This window comes from Hippocampus comes, unplaced genomic scaffold (assembly GCF_001891065.2).
Source record: "Hippocampus comes isolate QL1 unplaced genomic scaffold, H_comes_QL1_v1.1 scaffold22, whole genome shotgun sequence".
NCBI classification, from domain to species: Eukaryota; Metazoa; Chordata; class Actinopteri; order Syngnathiformes; family Syngnathidae; genus Hippocampus; species Hippocampus comes.
In genome coordinates, this window is record NW_017806175.1 from 1730752 (window position 1) to 1752008 (window position 21257).

General features: G+C 44.3%; 2 protein-coding genes across 2 annotated transcripts in view; one reads left to right on the forward strand and one right to left on the reverse strand.

Annotated features, from left to right (window-relative positions):
- polrmt (polymerase (RNA) mitochondrial (DNA directed)) overlaps nt 1–4703 on the reverse strand; it is a 44223-nt gene extending 39520 nt beyond the window's left edge. Inside the window, exons 1-5 of the mRNA XM_019896606.1 lie at nt 4492–4703; nt 4110–4208; nt 3243–4006; nt 2334–2467; nt 1435–1621 (exon numbers count right to left, since the gene is read on the reverse strand). Of these exons, the coding sequence (XP_019752165.1) occupies nt 1435–1621; nt 2334–2467; nt 3243–4006; nt 4110–4208; nt 4492–4654 (1347 nt within the window). The 5' untranslated portion in view covers nt 4655–4703. The remainder of the gene's footprint in view (nt 1–1434; nt 1622–2333; nt 2468–3242; nt 4007–4109; nt 4209–4491) is intronic.
- An 8289-nt stretch (nt 4704–12992) lies between these two features.
- Nucleotides 12993–21257, forward strand: part of fgf22 (fibroblast growth factor 22) — a 30620-nt gene continuing 22355 nt past the window's right edge. The window contains exon 1 of the mRNA XM_019896614.1: nt 12993–14177. Coding sequence (XP_019752173.1) covers nt 13808–14177 — 370 coding nt within the window. The 5' untranslated portion in view covers nt 12993–13807. The remainder of the gene's footprint in view (nt 14178–21257) is intronic.

Genomic DNA, 21257 nt, shown 5'->3' on the forward strand with positions numbered 1-21257 from the left:
AAGAGGAGGTGTGGGGGGGAGGGAAGGCAGGGCAGTGAGGTGAGAGACATTCCAAATAACTGAGGTTCTTGCATTGACAAGGAGCATCGCCGGAACACGGCGTGCTGGAGTCATTTACCCTCAATGCATAATGTTTGGACAGCAGTAGAAATCAGTGGGCTCTGGCTCCAATATTGAACAATGGCTGCTTAGGCTTTGTAGATCAGTTGACAATTTGAAGAGTGGGAGTAGCACGGAGAAACAATCGATGTTCCTCAGAAGACCCTGTACACTGCATTCTGCATGTTTGCTTGATGCCATTTTTTTTCTCCATCTTGCAAAAAAAACCCCAAAAAAACAATGCCGAATGTTTCCGGCAATACAGAAAATACCCTGTGCTCAGATGCACTGTAATATTTATGCTGATGTTTGCTATACCGATATCAAGGTCTTTGTTAATTGTATTTGTGTTGATTGAGCTATGTTTTACTCTGCTGTCTGCTGCCAGGTTAGCATTGGAAAACAGAATCCGAAATGTTTAGCAGCAGCACCGCAACCACAAACCTCAGCTTTTAGGCCAAGGCTGCTGTGCAGACAGTTTATGTGGTGGTAATGACTTTGAGCGCTACACTTGGAGCTATCCGTCTCTGTGAAGGTAATTACAGCCATCTAGTGGCACCCTCTGTTGTTGTTGTTGTTTTTTTGAAGGAGGTGGGAGATGTTCGGCGTCTATTTAAGGCGGGCCTTATTATTTACAGTAAGTAGATGCCAAACCTGGTGAACAATTCAGCTCATGCATCTACTTGAGGAAACTGATTATAACTTTGTAGAAACAGGATTTAACAACTGGTCTGTATCTTAACTGTATTCACTATGATTGCCTCCTTGGACAATTTAGCGTACTAAAAATTCTGTTCAAGCCCTGTTAACCAGCAGCCCTTTTTTTGCACCATGGACCAGTTTTGTGCGAGGCAGCATTTCCACAGAGCAGCACAGAAATGAAAACAAATTACCCTATTAGAAATACAACTCATCGGTAAGCTTTGTCTCATTGTTGTATTTAATGGGAACTCTGGACTTGGTTTTATTCAGTAACCTTTTTTGGGGTATTAGGAGACAATGACACCCATGTGTGCTATTTATGTCTGATCTACTCCATAATTTGGTTTTGGTTGCAGTCACTGCAGAAAATCGAGATTCACAAAGATAAGACTTTGCCAATGGAAGTAAGTTTCATTGCTTTTGTTTTTTTTTTGGTAGATTTGAAGGTGTCATTGACTCTGAGGATCAGCCAAGTCTTTTTTTGTTCTGTCTCGCAGTAGCTTGCTTTCATGAATCAAGTGGCGACAACAAAATTGTAAAATTTTATATTGTTATCTCCTCTAATTCCAGTTATTTGTTGTGTGTTTTTACAAAACAGAAAAAAAAAACAAATGGAAAAAAAAAGTCAGATACCTTTGCGTAAAAGTCCTGAACCAACACAGGCAGGCTTTGGCTTGTGGTGAAGTTTGAGGTGGGCTGGTAGTCGGGGCGGATAACGCGTACGGCCTTTAGTACCATGTCTCTTTCATCATGCTGGAACCCACATTGCCTGAAGACATCGTCCACAGAGAGGCCATCCTGCTCCATCTGGTTCAGGCACCTGTGCACACATACACATAAGGTACTATGGTTCCATGACAAACTGTATTCATTGTTATCAAACAACATTTGCAAAATATCAATGACCGTGCTTGCATTGCCACAGTCCTTTTCTGCCCGAATGAAAATGTGAGCCTGATCCAGAGGCAGATGGGCGCTGACAGCAACAGTGGAATGATTCAAAAAGCATCGCCTCAAGGTCCACATGCAGAGCACACACTCGCCATGACCGGACTGCACATCACAGATAATGCTAACCTGCAGCCAGTGACTGTCATACAAATGACAGGCCGAGGAGTGGAATGATTTAAATATCAAGGAAAACCGATCGGTGGAACATTTGTAGTTCAACAAATATATGACAGCTACAAATAATAAAGTGATGGGGGAAAAAAAACATCCACTTTATGCCCGGGCACAAATGACTTTGGTTAAACTGGATGTCATTGGGAATACAAAGCTGTCATGAAGGGCAATGAATTAGGAATAATTGAAGCATGTGGTCAAATAATATCTGCTTGGTAAAAAGTCTCTGAACATGAGGTAATAATTCACTGTTATGTAACAAAAGAGGGCAGGTGGAAATATTGCAGCGACCAAAATATAGCTTCAAAACTAAAAGACTGAACAAAACGTGACATCTGCTGTTGGCTCTCAGTACTGTATACAATTTCAAACGCAGCCTTGTGATACTGTAGTTGGTGTATACATACCAAGTAATAACTCGGGGAGCGCAGTAAGCACTCCGGCCCATACATTCCAGAGCAGCGCAATATGAGCCGATATTTGGCCGCAGACCTGCTTCCTCCAAAAGAATAAACAAGCGGCCAATCTGATTCAAGGTGCCCTATAAAAGAATAGAGAGAGAGAGAGAGAGAGAGAGAGAGAGAGAGAGAGAGAGAGAGAGAGAAATTAACTTTGTATTCAAATGTAATCAATATGTTTAAAAAAATGACAAAAATGCAAAATATGTCAATTCTAGAATCAACTTGATCTCAAGTGTAACTTATTTGTACCTCTGCAGATGTTTTTATTCTAACTACGAACTCCATGAGACTAAACGATTTAATTCACAATGGAACCGTTAGCCCCACCCTTTTGATGTACCCACTGTGAGACAAGTAGCAGGCTCAGTTATGTTCTGGGGCTGCTTTGCTAAATCCAGCACGAGGTGTCTTTAATCTGTGCTGGGTGTAAAGAAACCTCAAAACTAATTTCAAGACATTCTGGACATTTTTTATGGGTCTTCCATCAACATAAAGACAAAAACGCATAGCTTACCAAAAACAACAATAACTCAGAACAAAACATCGGATTTTTACATGGTAAAATCCATATCGGGCAATATTTTAGACTTCAAAATGAAACACAAAAAAATGAAAATACCTCAAAGAACAAATGTGCTCGAAAAGAGGAAATACATTTTTCAAATCAGTGTCAAAAATACATTTAGGGCCCCAGTCCTTCTCAATTAGTTGGGTACAATTTGCTGTTGACCAGTGTGAATTGAATATATATATATATATATTATATTTTTTTTTTTTTTTTTTTGCCAAATAAGCCAATCTGCATCTGCTTAAAAAAAATCCAAATTTGAAATTGAGGAAAACCTTTCACCTTACCTTTTTGGCAGAGACTCGCAACAGGATGTTATAGACATCTGTGTCGAGAACTGCCCGTCGACTCCGAACTCTGTGCTGGCTGAGCAGGAAATTGTGCGCTCGCTCAATTTCCCCCGCAAACACGCACGCCTCCAGCCAAGAGAAGATGGAAGAGCGGATGTTTCCCACAGCTCCTTCTCTGGCCTGCAGAGAATGCTCCGGTTGACTTGAGCAGAACCCTGGGCTGGCTTGCTGGCTGAGCCTGCTCTCCAGTTCCTCCAACCGTGCGAGTTCCTCATCGGTCATCTCTTCCTTTGTAATGGGAGGTTTATTCTTAGGGCCCTTTTGTTTGCTTTTCGGGGCAGTTTGTGATACAGCAGCCTGAGCGTTGGAATTCATGAAATGGCTATTCTCATCCAAGGGAGCAGTCTTTTTATTCGATATTGTTTTGTAACTAGTGCCAGGAAGATTGGAGGTGCCTTCACCACCGGGATGCTTTCCTGCCATTTTCCCCTTGTTCTTCTTCAGTTTCTCACGAAGGTGCTGCCGTCTTTTCATCTTGCTTTTCTTCTCTCGAGTTAATTTCTCCATCCAGCGAGTGGGCTGAGATTTAAATGATTCTCTCACTGCATTCTGCGGCGATTTTGAAACCTGAGGTGTGTTCATATGAGTTCTGGCAGAGGAGATGTGTCTCCCGGATGAGGGGGCATGAAGAAATTCTACTCTTGCTTTTTGGACATCAAGAAGGCCATCAGGTTGAAGTTGCTGGATTCTGGCCTCTAGCACTTAGAGGGGGGAAATGGGGAAAAAATGTTCATATCTTCATATTTCGCTATTAAAAAGGACCATTATTCCACGATTGGCACCTAACTGTGTAAAATAGCTTACCATCTAACAGCTGACACTGTTCCACTACACGTTTCTTTGCATCTTCCGTCTTTCGGACGGAAAATGACACGTTTCTTCGTTGATGATGCAAATGCGTATCTGGGATGAAGAAACAACAACAAAAACGGAATTAGTAAAATCCAAAACTTGGTTTGTATCCACGATGCACAAGTTGTCCTTTAGCCTTAATTTTAAGTGCTCGAAGTTATTCAAGTTGATGTCGCACCTGGTTTATTTTCTGCCTGTTTATTCGACATCAAATTTCGTTTGAGCGCATATTGAACATCGGGTAAATCAGCTTTAATTTAAAATGAGACAATAACATCAACGCCCTCAGCCAAGAACACTGCGAAAAAGACAAACTAAACATCATTCGCCTCACCTGCTAGTCGTCTAACTGCGCAATTTCTCGTCGACAGACACAGCTGACAGCATTCCGTAAGAGTGGCACGAGACGTACATTTTTCCAGAAAACTGCGTCGATTAAGACATTTAACGAAGGCACAAATTCTAAGGAGTGACATGTTGACATGTAATAACCACATTACATCCTAGCACTAGGACGCCATTTTGATCCAGACTACACTAGTCGCAAACTCGAGCTATCGTCAAACATTGAGTCATAGCTAGAAGATTGGCAGATATATCGAACGCCAGTCGTCTGACTGCAGACAGTGAAAAAGCTATTGCTAAGCGAAGTATTACCGACAGTTAGTTCTCGCCATACAGTAGACGCGTTTAAATTTATTCGTTCGTCCCTTCCTCTTTTTGTTGTCCAACCATTTGACATTTGCAACACATTCATATTAATGAAAGGAATGTTGAACCGTGCTTGGCCAAAAGGTGTCGCCAAAGGCCATTAAAAGCAGAGTAAGGTAGCGGGTACACAGACCTTTTATTTGCCGCACATTTTCAATGTCAATCAATATGTATTGATTCTGCATTATTTTGTATAATAAAAGTGAGTAAAAAGTTCCTAATATAAATTAGGATTTTGGTCTAGACGACTTTTATAGTCATCAGTCACTAAAAGAATTCAGTAAAATAAGATTAAACACGACAACTGCATCATAAATGTGTGAGTGAAGATAATGCTCCTTTTTTATTGAATTGTCATTTTAAAATATAACGTTTAGTGTTTTGGTTACTGTGGGGATGTAACGATATCACCGTTATGTTCCGATATTAAAAGCAACACATCTTGGTATGAATGTATGGGGCCAGATCTGGTCCCGACAGCGCCCCCACACACACACACAACTTGGCTCACGGTGACTCAAAGAGGACCACCAAGATTTAATGTAAAACTTGGAAATTAAGTTTGCCGAGAAGATCCATCCGTCCATTTTCTAATCCATTTATCGTCACAAGGGTCGCGGGCGTGCAAGAGCCGATCCCAGCTGTGTTCGGGCAGTAGTCGGAGTACACCCTACACACACACAGACAAACAACCATTTGCGCTTACAATCACACCAAGGGATAATTTGGAGTGCCCAATCAACCTGACATGCATGTTTGGAATGTGGGAGGAAACCGGAGTACCTGGAGAAAACCCACAGGGTGAAAATGCAAACTCCACACAGGAAGGCCGGAATCGAACCCTGCACCTTTGCACTGTGAGGCCGACATGCTAACCAGTCGTCCACCACGCTGTTGCCGAGAAGATGCCAGGATGAATTCTCATGATTCATGACACCTATTCATCCCAGCAATACACACACGTCCACCAGGTGGCAGTATTGTTCTCCAAACAGTTCAGTTTCCATTGGGCATGTTTGGCATCCAAAAATGAGTATGGAACTTTTTCATTTTGTTGCATTTAGTTTTATGATGAATATGCATGTAATGACAAATATTTTTTTTGCTTTTTAGTGGGGGTTTTGTGATGCCAAAAGACCTAGGGAGTTCTAGCGATGGCAGAGGAAAGTATCCACTCTGGTATACAGTTACAACACTTTCCTGTTTCCTCGCTTTTACGTGTCCTCCATCAGGTATTTTGGTGAGTAGCTGGTTAACTTCTCTTTTTACATGGATGACAGTTGCAAGTGTTAAAATGATATTTTTCTGTACTGTTAATAAATACGGTTTGGTCCAAATTGATTGAAATTGTTTTGATATTAGATCAAATTGGAAGTCAACCAGTTCAACTGTACTCTTTAACTCTTTAATCACTGTGGGAAAAAGAAAAAAACAACAGTGGCTTGGCGGCCCGCCGTCTTTTTTGCATCGTGGTTGGAAACATCCCAAAGCTCAACTCAAGTGTGACTCAGCAGTAAAGCAAAAGTGAATTCATCTCATTCACATCCTGTATACTTTCTGACCCCCGGCAGTCGCCGCCCCCAACTTCTTGTCATGCATCCATAAAGCATTCTTAAACACTTTAGCGCTCCTTTGTGTCTCGCTAGGCTGGAGGTTAACACAAGCGCTACTTGACAGAGGGAGAAAGGGCCAGGAGGGCAGTGGGGGGAGTTCCTGTGAGGGAAATGAGGTCCTGGCAGTACATCTTTTCTCAGCGGAGGCAGCGGCTCAGAGCACAGCGGTGGGTGTCTGCTGCTGAGCCCTAGGTGAGGATAGGGAGGTGTTTGTTGCCACGGTTCACGAGCAGACACCCCCCCGCCCCTAGCACCCTCCACTCCCGAGGCCACCACTACCTCTTTGACAGCCTCGTTTGATGTGGTCGGCCCCTGTCGGCGGCTGGCTCTTTGCGCTGGTGTGACAGTCATTGCCGGGTGACTGACTGTCAATGCCCGGGCCGACAAAAGAGGAGAAGACAAGCATTCATGGGGCCTGATAATGGCCGAGCCGGGACAAGGCTGCCATTCTCGTACACTTTGATCATGTGGATTCTTGTGCACACCTTTGTAGGGGCTCCTTATTTGTTTAACAGATGCAGAGAGGTCTCCCTTTGAAACGGCTTCACCTGGCCACAGTAACAGGCAAACTCGTATTTGGGGAATGTCGTCTGCGATGTTGTTTGTGTGCGACACAGCACTCACTTACATGGAGTTACTGACCTTTGTCATGTGGACGCAATGACCCCTTGGTTCTTCATTACAAAAAGAAGATCCGACCTGTTTCCATTGTTGTGTTTTACACAGAACCTTCATGCGACATTTTGGTACCTTCACACAAAGACGCATCATCCCACAATTACATAATTACACTTTTGCCTTTGTCAGGGCTTATTGACAGTACACTTGAAATGCTATTCTATCTTAATAAATCACTGAATAATGTCATTGCATCCATCCATTCTCGATCGTGCTTGTATGTTTAAAGAACAGGGGGGAAAAAAAGAGCAGCAGGAGATAGGCCAGTTTTGCAAGAAAAACAAAGTGCCAATGAAATAAATTCAAAAGTAAATGACTTGTTGACTATTTAATTAATTATTAACGATTTGGATCATCGGCCCCACCAACCCCCGTGCTAATATGTAAGATGGTGTTAATGACACCGAGTGGGTAAGTGGGGTGTCACACAGGGTGTCATTCAAGCAAATATTATCACTGCTTGTCTGTAATTGGGTCCTGGTTGAGCTGGAGCCTCTCCCGGTTAACTTTGAGCTTAAAGCAGAGAACCCCCTGGAAAGTTTGCTCGCCAATATAGACAAATGACTAATCCACGAAGACTAGTTAACAAGTAGAATTTTCATTTAACGTAATGTGGGTATTTTTGAAATACAGAAAAAAAAAAGCCCAGCACCCAGAGAAAATCCCCACGCACATTCAACACAGGAGTCAAGATTCGAAGTCGGGCCCTCTCGTCTGTGAGACAGACACCCTCCTTATTTGAACACACATTTTAAACTCCAGTTTACACATGACCAACCCAAGAGAGTATATTTTTCTCTGACAGTACTGTGATGTCCTTTTATTTGGGTAATATCAGCCCATTTCCCCCCCGTGATATTTCCGCTGCCTCAAAATCCTGCCCACTGGGGCTCAAGAGACAAGTGGCACATTCGGGATTTTGACATTGCGTCTAAGCTTTCAAACAAACAGCAATTATGAAACATTACTCATCACATTACACGCTTAATGTCTGGTGCAGTCCCATTACAAAGAGACTGAAGGAATGTTTACTGGACAGTTGTGACTCACGTTCCACTTAACAGGGTTCCCAACACAAGTGACTCATCTTCAATTACTTGGGTTGAGGTTGTGTCAATTCTGAGTAGACGAGTGCATCTTAATTGGCCAAACTCGTCTTGTCATTCAGAGGAAAGTGATCAATGTCCAGGTCAGCATCCAGCCATTAGGCCTCTCGACACTTAAGTGGTTAATTCTGGTGCAGTCATTGTCGGGATGAAGGAATATTTATGATTCTATTTTCGATCAAGCAGCTATCCAGTGAAAGCTTTTCACTGGATAATTACTGCACTTTAATAAGCAATTGATCTGATCCAGTCAATATGGATATCTGGTTTCTCAGGAAAGGTTTTAATTATTAGCTAAGAAAACAACCAAGAAAAAAAAAACACAAGAAATCTGGTGCAGTGTGGGTGGAGAAAAGGAGTTGGTCACCCATGGGGTGGTTGGGTGTTTCGTTTTTTCTTTTGATTTGGTCCTGTTTTAACCCTTTCAGGGACAATGGTGACTACAGTGGACAGCTTATCATGTTTATCAGGTTACGGGTGATCATTATTAGTGCGTGAAAGGGTTACAATGCATCCACATTGTGTTGTACCAGCCTTGTCCTACCTAGAACTAATCTGTCTCTCCGGTCCAGCGTCCAAACTTTGGTTATGGTTAAACTCCCTTCGTTTGTCGCTATGACCAACGGCGAAGTAACGACAGAGACGTTGAAGCACAGCCTAACAGGGCTTTATTGAATGACCGCTTAACAATTTAATTTAACGCTTTCATGCACAAATAATCATAACCTACATCAGGATTTTTTTTTATTAGTCATTAGCCATGAAAAAAAAAAATAACGACATCGGATGGCAACTCACATAAGGCTCCATTGCAGTGGTTGACATGTGAATAGCTGTCCACTCTAGTAAACGCTGTCCCCGAAAGGACATTCTCCAGCGAAATAGTCCCATACACGTACAAACATTTCCGGGTGTCCCGTTCGAAAAGTGGCGCGTTTGCCCACGATGCGCGATCTCCATGCAGCGCAGAGCAAACCTGCAACATAGTAGGTCAAGGGTAAGCAGCTCAAAACGCAAACACGCCAGCAAAGCAAGCGACTTAGCAGGCAGACAAAGCAATTAATAATAGGGCACCGGTATTGAGGCATTGTCGGGGGCCAGGCGGGGGGTCGGATTTCAGCCGCTTTCGAGTACTTTGATGCTACAAAACAGGCCTCATTATAGAGATATTATCTCCATTCATACACTTGCAGAGGCGCTTGGATCCCTGCTGGGAAAAGATTAGGTTCCTCGAATCCTCTACTTGAGAGCATCCTACTCGGGTGGGTAGGTGGCAACTCGGGAATGGACAAAACCCAATGAAAGATTCACATGATTGAAACCAAGATACATTTGTCAGAAGACATCAGTAAACGTCGGACATTTGTGCTTTGGTGTTAGATTCCATTTTCAGAAGTGTGACGGTTTTCACTATCCGGTCATGTGTTATTGCCTTCTGTATTTGGGAAGACCTTTCTCTCTATGTCTGTGAGTTTGAAGGAATGTCCTCCGTTCCTGAATGATTATTCATTCTTTTTTTTTTTTTTGGTCTTCTTCCTTTGCCAAAACAAGTGCAATTGCATCAGAACTAATAAGATTTGGTCATTTCATACGGATAGTCTTGTGTACATCGGTAGCGAACATCTTGACTATCAAATGATATAAAAGTTATCATGCGTCACCTTAACCTCCTCGTGGAGGTTGCTCCTCCTTTGAACGAAATATCACAAAAATCGAAAGAAAAAAAAACCTAAACAGGGTCCAGGAGGATCGTCTTAAGAATAAGAACGCCTACATCGACTCTAACGGCGCCTGTAATAAAAGCGTGAATGACATAAAAGCTTTGGAACTTTTTACCGTCTGACTTTTACACGTCTAAACGCCTTAAGGAAAGGAAAGAGAATTTTCGCTGGCCGCGGTTTGCAGTGAAGACATGATCACATTTCACCATTTTGCCATTGATTTGATCTTTTATGACTCTCTGTTAAGCCCAAAGTAAGAAACAAAAGGAGGCTAATGGGCTTTGAGATCTGATGACCGACAACCGGGGCCCGTCGGGAACATATGCCACAAGCTTCTCGTGAGTCAGCAATTTGTCTCTATTAGCTACAAGAAGTAAAGTGAGCAATTTTTTTTTTTTTTTTTAACTTTTGTGAAGGCAAGAGTTATGATACAGATCAATAGATTGCGCTGATTTGAGTTGATGTTATAGGAGTTTTCAGAATTGCACGGCGAGACGGATCAAATATTCTCACACATGGCACGCAGGCTGTACCTTCGTCACCTCAAGGAGGGGGGCGGGGGGGGTTGGTAGACCCGTCATTCTCTCATCGTTGTATTTTTATGGAGGGGGGGCAGACACTAGTTCTGAGAGGGGTTGAGGTGTGTTTTGTTGAAGTCGGGTGGGTCGTCAGCACGCAAAGGAGTGTGAAGTGACTGTCAACCCCCCCCCCCCCCGCCGGGTGCGGCATGCAACCCACTTCCAGCACTGGCGGAGTTTGGCCTCGGGGTGCTGCTCAAAGGAGCCCTTTAAAAGGAGCTAATTACCATCACTAACAGAGAAACCGCACGTGAGCATCTTTCAATTCTGAATCCCCATGGAGAGGTTAATTGCGTGTTTTCACCTCACTTGACAAACTAAAGGCCACTGGCATTGAGTGTATTAAAGCCATATTTTCACTAAGGGACCGGCGCACTTAATGACAAGTTGTAGTTATGTTCTTAGGAAATACATGGCAATTATTGTTTTTTTATTCACCCCGCCCCTCAAGTCTTTAATTGTTCTCCATGAAACTGAAGGCTGTCCCCCCCCTTCCTTTTTTCAAGCGAGGTGTGACAAAGAAACAAGACTGGCCGTCACACACGTCACTCCATGCCAATTGGCTCTCTGCTTATTTTCAGTGTTGCCCAACATCTCGTCACGTTTATGCAATAATATTGTTCATCCGCACTTTTTTGTAGGGCTTTTGTCTTGCGCAGCGCTGTCGACTTTCTGTCCCACGATTGGAGGTGGCACATAGAGCAAAGAATTTTTGGTCAAGTTGGGGAAAGACGCAACAAACTACGGGTCTTCCCGGATGTTCTCCAGGAAGTCTCACCGAGTCACTTCAGGTTCTCTCTACATCTCCTCCTGTACACACGACTCCACATTGACGACACTCCATGAGGACAATCCACCAGCGGAAACAATATCCGATCAATTCAAACGGGGGCTGCATTGATCGGTCCCGTTAAAGCACAAAACATCAAGCCAACCGTGGCTGTACCATCACAGACGTGCGGCAACAGTCCAATAGCGCCGACATTTTCCGCCCAGCGAAAAAAACAGGGCTCTTGCAAACACGCTGTCGTGAAGGCGCAAAACAATAAGCGCCGATATTCTCCTCCAACGAATATTACGGCCAAAAAGAGTCCACTATGGGTCCACACAATGTACGATGAAGATCAAATTACGAAAAAGAAAAAAGGGTGGAGCACTACAGATTAAAGAGCAAGACTGGCAAAGGTCTTAAGAGACTACCAACTCAAAGGCGCCATCTTCCATCTTTAAAACAAAGAATACTTAAAGCAATTTTGGAGACCCTTCCACCTGTGCCATTTGAAAACAAGCCACATTACATCTCTGGAAGTCTCTTCGTGACATTCGTGACGCTCGCTTTGAGCCCTTCCCAAATTTAAGCAGGAATTTCAAATAGATTTGTTTTCTCCATGTTTATGCTACTTCAAATTGTTTGACAATACCATAAACGAATAGTGGTAAGGTTTATTTAACGCTTTTTTTTTTTTTTTTTGCTAAATGAACATCCTTGCCCTACTACCGTATTTTTCGGATTAGACGTCGCTCCGGATTATAAATCGCACCAGCCAAAAAATGCATAATTAAGAAGGAAAAAACATATATAAGTCGCACTGGAGTATAAATCGCATTTTGGGGGGAAATTTATTTGATAAAATCCAACACCAAGAACATACATGCCATCTTGAAAGGCAATTTAAAATAAAAATAAAATCGAAAACAACACGCTGAATAAGTGTACGATATGCTAACGTTACATGACGCATAAACAACGAACTGAGAACACGCCTGGTATGTTCAAGTAACATATTAAGAGTTATTCAGATAACTATAGCATGAAGAACATGCTAACAAGTTCACCAAACCATCAATGTTACTCCAAATCACTAAATCCAATGGAATCTTCATCCTCTGTGTCACTTTAAAGCAACTCCACCAACTCCGGAGGTAGAAGATGGCAGCGCTTCCTCTTCTACATCGCTTACGTCAGATTCATCGTGGTTTTATCAATACAGGTCTAGAGCGGCCTCTTATGGTTTAATGTGAAAATAACATGTGAAATGATATAATAATGTGTTCATAATTTCACCCATAAATCGCTCCAGAGTATAAATCGCACCCCCAGCCAAATTATGAAAAAAAAAAACTGCGATTTATAGTCCGGAAAATACGGTCATATGCCAGCCAGTTTAAATGATAAAAGCCAAAAAGCTGTGTTTTTAAGAACAACAAAAAAAAAATGTTTCCACGTGAACTAAAAGCCAAAACATACATTCCCAAAACGAAAAGACAATTTTTTTTTTCTTCACAAGACCCCGTCAAACTTTTCTCATTTGTTTAAAATGGTTATGAATGAGTTGACAGATCCCGCCCCTCTCGGCTCTCTCCTTCCAGTCGGCCCCAACCCCACCCGAGCCAACCCCACACATCTCCCCACCCACCCATCCTCGGATGTTGCTAGCACAGCCCAGGATAAAATGCACGGCGAGTCAGCCGGCGCTCCCACTGAGCGGCGAAGTGCCTGGCTGGCTGCGCGCAGCAGAGCGTCAGGCCGTTGGCTTACTGCTTCACTGCCTCGTGTGAGCCAGCTGACACGCACTCGCCGGCTGCCGCTCACTCTGACACATGCAGACAGGCTCTCTCCCTCCCTCTCTTGGTAACACACACACACACACACACACACACACACACACACACACACACACCCACACGCACGCACACACGCAGTCAGTCAGTCATCAACCCTCATTCAACTCCCTCCCAGCCACGGGTCAGCAGCTCAGACAGGCACCTTGTTCCTCCCCAGCTGGAAAGAGCAGACCAGACTCGCAAGGTGCACACATACACACTCACGCACACACAGACAGACAGACACTTTCACACACATTCGGATGTATACATACATATAAACGCAAACACGCAAGCATCATCCTTCGGGACGGTTGATCCTTTTTCCAACGGGAGGGCAGGCTTCAATGCGAGGAGGAGAGTGGAAGAGAAAGCAATGAGAATGGAAGGCTCATTAAGTGAAGATGTGTGAGGGGAGTGGAGAAAGCCACAAGAAGAAGATGACAACTTCTGGAGGAACGTTGACAAGCCGGTTGCAGTAGGAAGCTCTTTTGCCACCCCGATCAAAGATCCACGTCTGGGGGGGTCTCCCGTGAGCGGCTGCCCTCTCCTCTCCGGACTCTCTCACTGGGACGTCTCCCACCCATCAGCATGCCTGCAGCTTGCACATTAAGGTGCGCCCTGGGAGTGTGACCCACCATGTGCAGATGGACGCCATCCGTCGCTCACCTCCATCCGCCCGAACCCGCTCCTGATGCCGCAGCCTCGGCCAGGCAACGGCCTCCCCCGCGGCCCGGCGCGGCCTCCTTCTGCCTGGCACGCCTGGCCTTGCTGTTGGCCGCCGCCGGTGCCGCCTCGGGGGCCTGCCCTCCCGGGCTAGGGCACGAGCCCCTCCAGGTTCTGGCGGGCGGCACGAACTGCTCGTGGACGTTGGAGAGGCACACGAGAAGTTACAATCACCTGGAGGGCGACGTGCGGCTGCGGCGGCTTTACTCGGCCAACAAGTTCTTCCTGTGCATCGACAAAACGGGCAAAGTGGAAGGCACGCGGCGGAAAAACTACGCAGACAGTAAGTTGCTGATGCGGCGTTCCTCGAGGGTGCCCTGTATCAGAAAGGGTGCCTTGTGACGTTCGATTTTTTTTTTTTTATGGTCGGACTTTCTTATCTGTTCACTTTTTATTGCCGTCCGTAGGGATATCCTGCCGCTACATTATTGCTCCGCTTCTTGTGTTGTGTTTAGAGCAGGGGACGCAGGTTGCTAGGTAAGACAAGCACACTCCGGTGTGGATTTAGGCTTCTCATGGGACACACAGTGCTGCATTTATTTTCTGCGAGGAAAGACATTGGGCATCAGTTAGGACGGAAAAACAAAAAGGGTCACCGGGAATGAACGTGTCAAAACGGTTGATGAAAGTGCATCAATTGTGAGTAGAAGGTATGACATGGAAACACGCACGAAGGGCTTTTTTCACATGATGCGACGGTCACATTTTTTTGATGAGGATGCTGAGGAAAGTGGTCCGAGTGTGGCTTTGCATACTTGTAAGTGCATACCGTCTTGTTTCAAAGTCTCGCAATACCCTCACCGCTTACTCTGTTTCCATTTCCTAAACGTGTGTCATCATTTCTGGACTTCTTGAGTCACGCTCGTTGTAGTAAATCCAAGCCTTGATCATTCATTTTAAGAATGATATTTACCTGAATTATTGCAAAGCGTATTCATCCTCCTGTCAAACCCTTGTGAATACTTTTTAGTCCAGCCCTGTACGTAAAACCGGGTATGCATGAGCTCTCGCTCAAGCCAGACAGGTTGTCGTGTGCAATGCGGAGCTTGCGGTTTTGAAGAGGACACCTGAGAAGTGCAGCGGCCGCACCTCATTGTGTCCATCAATGGATGTCTTTCAGACATTTGACCGGGTCAGAGGAGCTGACTCATGAGCTGACCTCGCCTCCATGTCCGTCACTCCCTGAGTGACAGGCGGTGCCCACTGCAATTCCTCGGAACTGTAATATTTATGTATTTGTTAATGGCTCTTTTTCACAACACGAGCGGGTGAGTCAGAGTTTTTCCACATGGCTACCGAGGTGGAGGGGGAGGCGGGGAAGGAGCAGCTGTTGTGTTCAAGCCACTCACGGGCTTGTTGCCACTGTTCCAAGGTGTGAGTGACATTTGCTCACCTGTCCAAATGAAGCACCCGAAAATGTCTTTTCAACCCGCACCAGCTTGTTCGAAAGTCAAGTTTGCGGCGATTTATATCGATGCCGTCAAATTGGGAAATTGAGCGTTGGATTCAAAGTCATGCACACTCACTCATCCGTTGATCGCAACTTGCTACCACGAGATAATATTTCAGTCACGGCTTTCGAGCGTGCGGAGCAGACAGGAAGTGGGTGTCATTGCAAATATTTGAGGATGAATGGCTAGAAATGACAAAACATTTTCGTACGTGTCGAGGAGTATATGCAGGAGACGCATCTTCCGCTGTTTTATAGTTTGTTTGGTGATTATGGATACATTGTCATTCATTCCAACCGAACTTGGCATTTGGATCAAGGGAGAAAAGACAGAAACAGATCAAATCCCATCAGTTGGTCCATTTCATTTTATTGAAATGTCAAATGGTTGTTTGACATTTCCTTGGCAAAATTCATGGAGCACAATTATTTTTTTCCTTATAGACAAATTAAAATGCTAAATAAAATACGAATTATTAGTCGATAGTCATAGAAGTACGGGTACACATTCACAGTCGCGAATAATTCATTCACGAATGCAGTCTTTCCAAAATTTAGGCACGTGATTAAAACACCTCGGACACTCCGTTCAAAACTAAAATGCTCCGAACTACTTCTGTATCATTTTCATGAATTCGGGTCATACGTCAGAAAATGTCTTAAATCCCGCATTACTCTTTTCTACGTCAATAGCATCAATTCTTACACAATCACAAAAACACAGTGACGCTTCATCAGTTAACTTTTGGCTTGTCCAAAGAGAGGTCGCCGGAGCAAGTCGCTCGCATGATTTGTGTGAAAGTCTGAAACAAGTGTTCGGGGACTCCCACTGCAGTTACAAATCATAAATTACTTTGAAGCCACGGTGCTAATCAGGTAACGCGTGATCAGAAAATAATTCATCTTCAATGTTTAATTTCTCGAATCGTGGGTGACACAAGTTTTAGAGTTTCAACCATGTCCGAAGCCTGACAGTCAGGGCAACCGCAGATGATTTCTTTTCTAAATGATTTCAAAAGTTGTATTTTTATTTTAACGTACGACGGTAATGTGGCATTTCAGCATATTAGGGTTTGAAGAAATTTGTGCACAAAAAAAAGAAAAAGAAAAAGAAAAAGAAAAAAAAAGGGCATGCCTTCCTCTGCCCTTCGTTTGTTATTCCAACAGTCTGTGTGCGTGGCCAGCTGGCGTCAAACAATAAGAGAAAGAAGTTTTCCTGGTGTAATACCGTCCAAAGTAATTTGTGGCCCCAACCATAAAAACCCAAACCTAACACCAATCCGAACCCTACTCTTCACAAACCTTAAATAACAGCAGCGTAAACCTATTCCTACACAGGTGTCAAACTAAAGGCTCAGCGGCCAGAACCGGTCTGTGGCCCGCAAAAGCAAATCATGTGCAGTGACTTGACATTTCTTGCTAAAAAACTAAAAAAAAATCTCAATTGTCGTCACTTTAAAAAAAAAAAAAAAAAAAACGTTGCACACTCACAAGCATTGTTTTGTGATGAATTCCCCCTTTTAAAATGAATCGAATAATATTCGGACAGTTTTTACAGGCCTCTGATTTCAAAATCAGTTCTTCATCAATTTGTCGCACTGTTCATGCCCCTCCAAACAAAACCCATAATTATGATGTGGCCCGTGACAAAAAATGACTGACACCCCTGCCCCAACCCAACCGTACCTTAAGCCTTTCATGCACCCTGTAACCTGATAACATGAGAAGGTGTCTACTGTAGTCACCGCTGTCCCTCAAAGGGTTAAACGACACTAACTCAAACCTTACACCTGATCTGACACGAACCCAAACCTTAACCCTGCCAAAACCAAACCCCGAACCCAATTCAATCCTAACCACAAGTGCTCCTAACCCCAAACCAAGTGCGGACACCCGAGATTCATCAGCTCAACTTCCCCAAAGTGCCGTGGAGAGAAAGGGGTGGGGGGGGGGGGGGTAGAATTTGGAATTCTGAATCTTTGGAACCGGATGTCAAATTATGGTACAGGTAGAATCCCAAACGTTACCCCTGAATTACTCTAACATCTAAATGTCCTCTGACCCTCATTTTCAACCCACGCTCACATCATTTCTGCTTGTAGCGGTATTGGTTTCAGTATCCTTTGTGTCACGACCTCGTTCACGTCGGCCGCCGTCCTCTCGTTTCCTTCGCGGGAAAGAACCCTTTTCGAGGAGGGCGTGCACGGCAAGTCGAGCCTTGCGCCAAAGCCTTGTCAAAAGTTGGGAACGGGGAACGTGCGGTCGGTCGCATCTCGAAATGCCACACAAAGCTGTTTAATTAGCGACAATTGGAGCCCGGGCTTTCGATCAGACTTCAAGTCTATTGACCCACACGATTTCTTGATACTGATACGGTCGCGCGGCCGTAGATTAGAGTGGGGAGGTCGTACATATTTGATGAGCGCAGTGGCGAATCGGATACCAAACAAAACTCGGAGCCTCTGCTTCCACAACAGCTGCTTGAGAAGTCGACGCATCCTCTATCCCCCCGCCTCGCACTGCTACGTGTCTTGTCGCCCTCGCTTGCACGCCACTCAATTTTTCCAGCACCCTCTCAGGTGCAAAAACAGTTGGAATTAGTCAACAAGCGATGTGCTAACTGAGGTCTGGAAAATATTGTATCAATCCCAGCGGAACAGTGGCATGGAACAGCTGAGGGAAGAGGCCACAGGGAGGAAAAGTGGCATTTGATGAGGGATTGAGACGCGTTGGATTGAAGAGATTGTAAACAAACAAACAACAAAAAAAAAAGCTGTGTGTGTCTTCAGTTACAGATTATGATAAAAGGGCCTTCAACTTCAGATTGATGCGTTGTTTTTTTTTTTTTTTTTTTGTCAGAACCAGGGCGGTCTGTCAGCATATCGCTTACCTCTTCAAAGTGCTCCGAGAAAGAATTGCCTATCTTGCCTGTGCACACATGCACAAATGTACACAAACATACACTCAAATGCACACAAACACCAAGGCTTCGGGTTTCGGCGGCCTAATGGTTATTAACAACGGAGCGCGAGACGTGAGCTAACCTCTTTGGTATTTGCGAATCGATGTATCTCAAAATAACTTTCTCAAAAATGGATGGAAGATTCTCTCTGTTTTTGGTCACCACCGTCACCGACTTTTGCAATCTTTACTATCGCTGGACCAACGCTTGTTTCGCAGCTAGCGTTGCTGTTTCAATTTTACCTTCATTCATTCATCCATCCATATTATCGGGTATTCTCACCGGGGGGGTCTTGGGTGTGCTGGAACCCTTCCCAGCTGAATTCGGGCAAGAGGCGAGGTATACTATGGACTTCGCTACCAGCCAATGGCAGGGCACGCAGGGACAAACAACCATTCACATTCACACCTAAGGACGATTTATAGGGCGCGATGAACCTAACATTTGAATGTGGGTGGTTAAAAAAAAAAAAAAAGGAAGTACCGGGAGAAACCCTATGCAAGAACATGCACACAAGAAGGCAGGAGTCTGGATTTGAGGCCCCCAATCACACAAATGTGTGTTAGCCACATCCCACTCATGTATCCAAACACAATGCAATGTCACCATTTTTATTAAAACGCATTATGTATAACATGTACAACAAATACAGTTGTGTTACTATGTGACGTCGGACTATATCTCACGACAGATGGACTCTTACCACTCTCCGTCGCGGCGTAAAAAGTCAACCATCGAATAACATACGCCAAAACGGACGTCAAACCAAAACATGCGCACCAGCTAAAAAAACAAGTGTCGTGTGATCGCTAAAGTTGCTAAAAATAACACCCTCCTTCATGTGTTTTTCTATTGACACGCTTATGTTGGGGGAAAACACACACCCGGTATTTACAAGAGGCAGGTACGCATCATATCCTGTCCCAGGTCACAGGCGGCTAATTAGACAGCTGTGAAGCCCTGCCCAGCAACGGCGTTATAATGAGTTGTATTAACAAATCGTAAAGCTGAGAAGTCATGAATTTTATTTTTATTTTTTTGCAAGTACGCAATTTTAGGTCTATCGAATGGTTTGCGGCACGACACAGGGTGTATTCGATTTATCAAAGGCTTGATGAAGACGTGAAACTCATTCACCCTGAGCAATAAGGCTTTGCTGTCGTTCACCAGACCAGCTCAGTTTTTGATCCGCCATCCAAGGAACTCTTCCAGTCAGGGCGTTGTGTTGACGAACTTTCCCTAAGTGCGCAGCAGCATCTCTCGGGTTTTCTGAGTTCACATTTGAATTGGATGGCGCCCAGCGTGTGAGTGCAAGCGGGGAGAAGTGAAGTGTTGGGGGAATCTTCCACCCTGATGAAATATGTTGTGGAAATGACTCAAACTTGTTTTAAACATTGGCCAAGCACTTTCGCTGGGACAAGTGAGGTGGTGAGATGATTCTCAGAGTGTCAATCTTTTATAATGTTTATTTGGCTCTTGGTCGCAGTGGTTTTGAGAGTCTGTACTAGCTGGTTTAGGGTATCCTCGAGGACTGGTCCCCGACCTTTTTGTGTCACGGACCGGTTGAGACAAGGACATGCTGTTCGCTGACCAGTAACCTTTTTGTTTTTTAAAGCAATGGCACTCCCGATAAAGATGATTATCGACCAGTAACCTTTTTGTTTTTACGTTGCCAGTTTTAAAGCAATGGCACTCCCGATAAAGATGATTATAGACTAATTGAACATTTTATTAACAGATTTTTTTCATTCCTTTCAACCAGCGTTACGCTACTGTACAACAAATTAAATTACTGGCTCTGAACTACAAAGAAATGGAGTAATTAGGAAAAATAAAAACATCTTATAATGTAAATGGGCATTTTTTTTAAGTTACGATCCTACCTACCCACGGCGTTAGCATCATTGCTACGTGCAAATGCAACACGATTCCTGCTTCCATCCGGTGGCTGCCAGCTAGCTGTTAGCGACTAAACTGCTAATGTTTATGTGGGCAGGCTGTTCAAACTCTACTACGTTGCTACTTCTTCAAATATTTCAACAGGTTTCTCATATTGTCTTCTTTTTTGCCGACATAGCACGCGCAACAGCTTCCTCCGCCACGTCGCTCTGGAGATATGGGGGAGGAACTTCTCTTGTCCATAATAGCTTCGTCTTCGGAAGTCATTGCTGCCCATCAGCTGAATGTTTGGATGTATGTTTGCTCAATTTGTTCCGTTCTGTTTACCGCTTCTTTTTTCATTGATTGGCGGATTCGATTTATTTCAGCTTGCAAACAAATGTTACAAGGGTGGGGACTCCGATCCCCTAGTCACGCACATTTCCACCACGGCTGATGGTGTCAATGTACTCACAGCTCGCCGCTGGTCACGTAATGTCACGAATCACGATCATACAACCACCCAGCCCTCTTTATATTGCCCTTTGGAAGGTCATCGACGGGCTGCATTTAACCGACGCTCAACAAAAACAAACAAGAAAAAAAATATTGGTCTGTCACTGCCCGGTAGCGGTCCGCGGACCGGTGGTTGTATTCCACTGCCCTCGGTTGATCCCGAGCCAATCGAGGGCGAATGTGAAGAGGACATTGAGTCAGAATTAATCCCGTGCCAGGTGCACGAACCATTACACGGTCAATGGCACTGAGATGATTCTGTCCGTCATAAAGGGGAACAGATTATGGAAAACAGGAGTTTTTAATAGCTTCTGTAGACACATGTTTTGCTCTCTGGAGTCAGACTGAGTTTCTCCACCCGTGACATGGCAAAAAAAAAAAAAAGAAATCTAAACTCTCCATTCAGTAACAGCCAATTGTATCCATGAATCTCCAACTTGTTGGGGAGTCTCCCCTCACTATGTCTCCGACTGCAATTTGAACATACTTGGCTGTACACAGCTGCACTTTCTCCAAAGCCAATTGCACAGCGGAGGTTTATGGGTGAACCTTGCGTT